This window comes from Salvia splendens, chromosome 2 (genome assembly GCF_004379255.2).
Source record: "Salvia splendens isolate huo1 chromosome 2, SspV2, whole genome shotgun sequence".
In the NCBI taxonomy this organism is placed as follows: domain Eukaryota; kingdom Viridiplantae; phylum Streptophyta; class Magnoliopsida; order Lamiales; family Lamiaceae; genus Salvia; species Salvia splendens.
Window position 1 is genome coordinate 29,538,919 of NC_056033.1, and position 8,511 is coordinate 29,547,429.

The following is an 8,511-nucleotide window of genomic DNA, read 5'->3' on the forward strand; positions in this document are numbered from 1 at the left end:
GTTTCTATATTTACAAAGTGTCATTTAGAGTGGGACGAAGGGAGTATATATTAACACTTTAGTAAATATACATATGTTTATATTTCACGTAATTACAAATAAAAAATACAAATGCTAATTAATACTCTCTCCGTTCCAACTAAGTTGAGACAAAAATTTTGGACATGGAGATTAAGAAATTGTGTTGAAAAGTAAGATGTAGGAATAAAGTAGGAAAGATAAATACAGAGTAGAGTAGTTGATGGAATAAAGTAATAGTGATTAGATGTTTTGTTTTTTGTCAAAAAAAGAAATGACTCAACTTAGTTGAGACATTACAAAAAGAAATACGACTCAACTTAGTTGGGACGGGGGAGTATAATGTTTTTCACATTTAAAATGAAAAGAATATAAAATAGTCATCAAACAATTTCAATAAATTAATACTTAATATTATAAATAATACAATGCATTATTGGTACGTTCATATCTAATTTATTCAGTTTCATATTTTATTTATAAGGGCATCAGCAGTGGGGCACCATAATGCGCGCTCTATGGCGCGCCACATCATCATTTTATTGCTTTGTTTAATTAATTTAAATGTTTTCAAATAACAAGGAACGAGTAAATAAAAAACGTCTAAATAACAAATGGCGACACATTAATAAAAAAAGTTACACCATTCAACTTACAAAAAAAAAACAACTAAGTCGGTGCAATTCCCAACTTCCGACGCAACTCATCGATTAACGCCCGGAGATATTCGGCTTCGTCGGGGTCGGTACACTTCTTGAGGGCCTTGTGCGTCTGCAATAACGTCCTCGCCATCGACGCTGTTGCCAACGACTCAAACGCGGTGGCCGTCTGGGTCGGGAGCGTTTCCGGGAAAGGAGATGGGTTTGCAGCGGTCGAGGATGAGGTCGCGGCCGCCTTCCCCTTGGCCTTCGCAACCTTGACGCCGGGAGGACGCCGGGAGGACACCGGTGTGCCGGAACTCCCTTCATCCACGTACGTCCGGTTGAGGTCAACCGGTTGATTGCCGCTGCCGCTGCTCGTGTAATCACCAGCTTCGGTGGTCTTCGTCCTCTTCGGCGCACCAGTGTGCAGAATTCCACCTTGGAACTTCTGCTTGTCCCTCAAGAGCGCCCAGATGGCCTCGTGCTTGAAGTCGCCGTACATCGACCGGTACGACAACAACGCTTTAGCGTGCACGTCGCTCAAGCTCTAGCCGCTCCCCTGTGCCCGCGTGAACTTCTCGAACTCCGTCGCGTACAAGTTCACTTGCTTCTTCACTTGATCCCAGTGCTTGCGGAGTTGCTCACGTTTGCGCTTTTACGCGGTCGGCGGCTTGGCCTCATTGTAGAGGCCGGCGATGCGCTCCCAGTACGCGACCTGCCTCTGGTTGTTCGCGAAAATCGGGTCTTCCGATATATCTACCTAACACCGGGCCAAAATGAGGGTTTCGTCGTCGGTGTAGTTCGTACGACCGGGGGCGTACTCATCGCAATTTCTGGGAGGCGGCAAGTTTTGCGCCCGCTGCAGGTTCCGCTTCTTTTTGGCTGGGGTGGAAGCGGTCGCGGCGGGTTCGGGATCGGCCGCTGCGGCGTCACGGCGGGAGGGAGCGCTTGGTCGGTTTGGAGACGGCTCCATGTCAGACAACCCGTACGATTCCGTACTGAAATCGGGATCGTACTGGTTGTCGGCGTCGAACGAACGATATTCACCGGGTTCTGTACCCGGCCAACGCGCCTCTCCGCTTAACATAGGACTATTGGGACTTGAATCCATTTCGTAGTAATTATGTAAATATAATAAGTTTCGAAAGTGAAATCGTGAAATGAAATTACAAATGAACTCTATTTATAAAAAAACGAAACCGCGTGTCATCGTCCGCATCGATCGTCCGCGTAGCCCACAGTGGGCCGGGCGATGGCACGGACGATGGCCTATCGTCCGCGTAGGCCCCAATGGGGCGGACGATGGCGCGGACGATGGAAATCGTCCTGCGCCCTTAGTATAGGGTGCGGCGATCGTCTGCGGCCAATGTCACGCATCTGCAATGGGGCGGACGATGGCGGGATCGGATGGCCTAAGTAACTAATAATATATGTAGGAATAAAAACTTACAAGTACCGAACAGAAAAAAGAAGAAGAAGGAGGACCACTTTTGCAAATATAGGAAACAGGAGGGCCTAAACGTGAAGAAGTCATATTATATTCCTTCAACCACTGAGAAAGCAACTCGGACAGTGTAGCAGAAGCAAGTAAACGTATTTAATTTTCACAACCTCCTCCACCACCATACTCTTACCCATTTCCCCAAATTTTCCATAGTTCAAACCCTAGAAATATTCACAATCTGATTTTTCCAAGAAACCCTTGTAATAAATCCTGAATCAAAGACAAACACAAGCACAATTTCCCTAGCTCACAAAATTCCTATCAAATATGGTTGCATTTTCTTCTTCCAGGTACCTATTAGCCTTCTTACTCCTCAATCTTTACCTCAAACTTATGGATGCCGATCCGAATTTAACTTTTTATTTCAAGAATTTTGGTAAAGACTCCAACTTTGAGTCACAGCTTGCCCTGTTTGGGGATGCTAAGGTTGGGAGGGACAACTCTTCTGTTCAAATTTCTGGGTCTGGGGTTTCTACTGCTGGTAGGTTTGTTTGCAAGAGGCCCCTTAATCTTGTTCATGAAAAATCAAGAAAAATGGTTTCTTTTTCGAATTACTTTGCATTTTCCATGTCTGGGGTGAATGGGGATGGGTTGGCTTTTGTGATGCTCCCTTCTCAATTTCCTTTGAGTGTTTTTAATGGCGGAGAGATGGGATTTTTAGGAGGGAGAAAGATGAAGTTTCTTGCAGTTGAATTTGATACTTTTAAGGATGAAAAGCATGGAGATTTGAATGGTAATCATGTTGGGATAGATGTTGGTAGTCCTGTCTCTGTTAAAGTGAGCAATGTTTCATCCATCAATTTGGTGCTAAATGGTGGGAAAAAGTTGCAATCTTGGATTGATTATGAAGCAAGTAGTAAAAGATTTGAGGTTAGGTTGAGCAAATTTGGGGAGAGTAGGCCACTGCATCCATTGCTCACTTACTCCATTGATCTTTCCAAAATGTGGGGGGATGAAAATGTTGTTGTGGGATTGAGCTCATCGACCGCTAACGCGTCCCAGAAAATCAGCGTCCACTCGTGGAGTTTCAAGTCAAGAATAATGCCACAATGGATGCATTCCGAGCCCTTGGATCCGCAGCACTTTGTGGGGAAGGAGGAAGAGATGAAGGTTCGCAAGAGAAGCGACTGCACATTGAGAGTCCTTTCTTCGTTGGTGTTGGGCACCGGGTGTGGAGCGCTGGGGGCGTTCCTAGTGTTGCTCCTGTGGACTGTCTTGGGTGATAGGCGCCCCATCGTGCCAGAGGAATTCGTTGTTCAACAATCCAAGGAGTTGGGATACAAGAAGTTTGATGCTTCTGTAGATAAAACCGTCGAAGATGGTAAGGTTTAGTTGCTTGATTTGCAGAGTAGAGAATGTGGTGTTGTCATTGTAAATCCTCTCTCGTTAGTACTTGGAATGCTGTAATTTAGTGAGCAGTCATTTTAATTTAGTTTTGATCTATATGTTGTGATCATTGAAATACAGCTTCATCTGCGAAATTATTAGTTTGTTACCAATAATATTTCAGCATTGTTATAATCGAGTCCAATTTTATGTAATTACTACTAATATATTCCTACAGAATCCTATTGATATCTTTGAACATTTTTGCCATTTCACCAAAAATTCCATTTAACAGGTCACGGTGTATATAACTATTATGAACGCCTTGTTATTTTTACAAGAATTGGCTTATTAGTTAATACTAGTACATTAGTTGGTGAGATATAATGTAATGATATTATCAGTTTAGTTGAACATTTACAGGCCATTTTACAAATTTAATTTAAGAAAAGTACCTCGTCATAATAATAAGATTGAAGCCCAGCCCAACTATAAAGACTTGGAAGGCCTAAATGTGTATGGGTCTGAAGCCCAGCCCATTGGGACGCAAGAATCTTACGACGTGGAATTTAGAATTCTTTGTTCGGCTTCAATTTTTATTTATAATAATCATTCAGAAGGATCGATGATGCGTGAGTGAGTTTCAATGTCATCCTTGCACTCTGGGGAAAGTATATTATTTTATTTTATTTTCTTTTTTAAATTCTTTTCACCGCAAAGTCTTTCCGAGGATTGAAGATTTCATTTCTCACTTTTATATTCATACTGCATAGCAAAAGTGAAAAATGTATCTAAAGTTGGAAACAAATCTCAAATGACTTTGCTAGACGTGAAACAATACATCGAGTTAATTAGTATAATAATATAGGTAGCCGACATGTATATATTATGATAGAGTTCGGTGCCATGACTAATATCATGAGACTATCCATTTAGGATTAAGTTGTGGGATTATTTTAGTTGGAGGGGAGACTATGACTAATTATCATGAGACTATCTATCTAGGATTAAGTTGAAGGGTTCAATCTTATGAACCAAACATGATACATATTTAATCCTGAGATTTAATCTTGCCAACCGAACACCCCCTAACATTATTATAATTATTGGATCTTGGATTGAATGACTGAATTCATTGGATGATTTTTGATACATTATACATGGGTATAAATAGGAGTCTAGACATAAAAGTATCTAGGAACCATACATCATAATAAATGCTATTCTTCTTTCCCAATACTCTTGGAACTCATGCATCTTCTTGGGACTTAATGATCACTTTTCTCAACACTCCCCCTCAAGTTGGTTAACGGGATTCCCGATATCCAACTTGCCAAGAGCCTCTGCAAAGTTTCTTGCTCCTACTGCCTTGGTCAGAATGTCTGCAAGTTGATCTCCAGATCGAACAAATGGGAACTCAACAATTCCCTCTTCAATTTTCTCTTTGATGAAATGTCTATCTATTTCAACATGCTTCGTCCGATCATGTTGGACTGGATTCTCTGCTATACTGATTACGGCTTTATTATCATAGAAAATTTGACACGTCTTCTATGATAAAACACCTAGTTCGCCCAACAATCTCCTCAGCCACAGTACCTCAGTTAATCCATTTCTGATCCCTCTAAATTCTGCCTCTGCACTTGATAGTGCTACGACTTTTTGCTTCTTGCTCTTCCATGTAACAAGGTTCCCTCCAACAAATGTGAAGTACCCCGAAGTGGATCTTCTGTCAACTGGATTTCCAGCCCAATCGGCGTCTGTATATCTATGGATTTCCAGATGCTCACTTCGTCTGAACATTATTCCATGATCAAAGGTACCTTTGAGATACCGAACAACTCTCAGTGCTGCTTCAAGGTGATCGCTTTGGGGTCGGTGCATAAATTGACTTATCACACTTACTGCATATGCTATGTCCAGTCTGGTGTGTGAAAGATAAATCAATTTTCCAACTAACCTTTGATACCTTTCTCTATCGGCTAGTTGAGCTCCTTCTGTGATTTGAAGCCCATGATTAACTGCAATTGGTGTGTCTGCAGGTTTACATTCCATCATGCCAGTTTCTGCCAGAAGATCCAAAGTGTATTTTTCTGATTTATGAAGATCCATTCCTTTGATCTCAAGACCTCGACCCCAAGAAAGTACTTAAGTGCCCCTAGATCTTTCATCTCAAATTCTGTGGCCAAGTTCTTCTTGAGCTCCTCTATCTCCTTAGAGTCATCTCCATTAATAATCATGTCATCGACATAGATTATCAAACATGTAACTTTATCCCCTTTTTTCTTCATGAAGAGAGCGTGATCTGCATTGCTCAGTTGATAATCATACTTCATCATTGCCTCCGTGAATCTCCCAAACCATGCTCTAGGCGACTGTTTTAAGCCATACAAGGTTTTCTTCAATTGACAGACTTCCCCATCTTTGAAGTCTTCTTCGAAACCTGGAGGGGCCTCCATGTAAACTTCTTTCTTCAGTTCACCATGTAAGAAAGCATTAGTTACATCAAACTGGTGAAGAGGCCAGTTTTTGCTTGCTGCAATAGAGAGTAATACTCGGACAATATTCATCTTTGCCACGGGCGAGAATGTCTCAGAGTAATCCACTCCATATGTTTGGGTGTACCCTTTTATCCACAAGGCGAGCCTTATATCTCTCGATGGACTCGTCTGGTCTTCGTTTGATAGTAAAAACCCATCTGCAACCTACAGTCCGTTTCCCCTTTGGAAGTTGACACTTTTTCCATGTTTTATTCCTCTCCGGGGCTTTTAGCTCTACCATCATTGCATCCCTCCAATGCTTGATTTTTAATGCTTCCTTTACTGTCTGTGGAATTTCCTCTTCTCTATAGAGGGCTGTTTCAAATGCCCTAGCTAGTTTGGTTAAGTTTGCTCTTGCCATACTTCCCACTGGATATTTTGACCTTCTGCTCGTTCTTTCAGGTGAGTACCGTTTGGGTGGAATTCCACGAGTACTTCGGATAGGTCGAATGTACTGTCCGGTGTCTTCATCTATAATCTCTCTCTCTCTCTCCTTCTGTAGCAACATTGTTAGTGCTAATAATAACAGAGTTCTCAGGGCTGGTTACCTCAGATATCAAAGCGGGTACTATTGGGGATTATAGCACCTATAGCCTTTCTGATGAGCTCCATACCCAATGAAAACGCACCTATAGCCTTTCTGATGAGCCCCATACCTAATGAAAACGCACTTATCTGCACAGGGTGAGAATTTGTTACTCACATGTTTGGGGATATGGACAAAGACCGAACAACCGAAGATGCGAGGTTTGAGGGACAGGGTAGGAGGTATTTTAGACATGGTGGATAATTTTTGGAGGGGGTTTTTAAGGTCAAGAATTTTGGTGGGAAGACGATTGAGGAGATATACAGATGTGGCTACGGCTTTAGGCCAGAAAAAATTTGGGACTTTGGAATCAAGGATAAGGGCTCGGGTTATGTTTAGGATTGCACGATTTTTTCTCTCAGCTACCCCATTTTGTTCCGGAGTATAGGCACATGATGTTTGATGGATAAGACCTTTTTCAGCACAAAAATCTTTCATTTTAGTGTTGACATACTCTCCCCCATTATCGGATCTAAGGGCCTTGATTTTGGTTTGAAATTGGGTAAGAATCATAGTATAAAAATCAGAGAATTTTGAAAAAAACATCAGATTTATTTTTAAGAAAATATACCCAAGTCATATTAGTGCAATCATCAATAAAAAGAACGAAATATCAAAATCCATTTCCCCCAACTATTGGCGAAGGACCCCAAACATCAGAGCGTATCAAAGAAAAAACAGATTCAACCCTAGTATTACTCGATTTAAAAGATTGTCTGTGGCTTTTTGCCAAAACACATGTCTGACATTCAAAAGTGAAGCTTTTAGGAAAATTTGGAAATAAAATATTTAAATAACTCAAGGACGGATGTCCTAACCGCCTATGCCATAACCATATTTCTCATTCTGTAGGTCTGTGAGCCAACATCCCTCTGCCAGTTTGAGCCACCTCGTCCACATAATATAACCCATGGTATTCAGTGCCACACCCAATCATAATCCCCGTACGAATATCCTGTAGAAAACAACAATCTGGTTGCATTAGGAGTCTGCAGTTGAGTTCTCGTGTCACATGGGAGACAGACATCAATTTTTGTGATAACGTGGGAACATAAAGGCAATTAGAAATTTTCAATGTTGGAGATATTTGAATAGTCCCTGCCCCTTCAACCGGAACAAGATCCCCTCCCGCTGTCTCGATATATATTCTTTTTGACTTTGTCAATTCCCCAAAATCAGCCATATCGTATGGCATAGTATCCGTTGCTCCACAATCAAATATCCAACCCCTTTCATCCCTAACGTCTGATTTTTTTACTTTACAAGCCACGGAAATATTGAAATCATTATTTAGGACTGAAAAACAATTCCTACATTCTATATGGGGTTTTTTTTTGGAATATCAGCATGAATCAAGGGCATGTTTTGCAATTTTGGGGTGACTTGGGGTTCTTTTCCTAATAAACCATTTTTCTTGGGGTACAAATTGAGAGAGGGAGAAAAAACAAGGGTTTGTGGCAAAGCCCCAAATCCTTTACCTTCAATTGAACGTGTATACGAAGCCTTAGCCGATTCTTCCTCTTTTCCGTTTCCTCCACCAGATCCCCACTAGCTGCCTGCCGCTGAGCTCCCAATTGGACGACTGCCATCGTTCCCAACGCCGGCGGCCGCTTGGTCGCCTGCTGGGAAAATGCTCCCGTCTGCTCATTCTAGTCCGACGACGATTCTTCCCTTGCTGGTGTTGTTCTTGTTTGATTTGTGACCATCTTCCCACCATTCCGGGAAGCCGACGAGATTGAAGCACGTCTCCTTGGTGTGCTTGGTCATCCCACAGTGTGTGCAGTAGAGTATTGATTTGTCAACTCCCTTTCGATTGTTGGAGTTCCCTCGCGGTGGTAGCGCCAATGAGCTTTGGGGAGGCGACTGGATTCTTCGGAATTGGAGTTGTGGTGGTAG

At 42.0% G+C, this 8,511-nt stretch overlaps 1 protein-coding gene across 1 annotated transcript; it reads left to right on the forward strand.

The window, feature by feature from the left end:
- Positions 1-2,430: 2,430 nt before the first annotated feature.
- LOC121777931 (L-type lectin-domain containing receptor kinase VIII.2-like) lies at positions 2,431-3,495 on the forward strand. Its single transcript, XM_042175269.1, has one exon. The coding sequence runs from the start codon at positions 2,431-2,433 to the stop codon at positions 3,493-3,495; it is 1,065 nt and encodes a 354-aa protein (XP_042031203.1).
- The last annotated feature ends 5,016 nt before the right edge of the window (positions 3,496-8,511 follow it).

Coding starts and splice junctions, on each gene's coding strand:
- LOC121777931 (XM_042175269.1), top strand. CDS start 2,431: ATGGTTGCATTTTCTTCTTCCAGGTACCTATTAGCCTTCTTACTCCTC.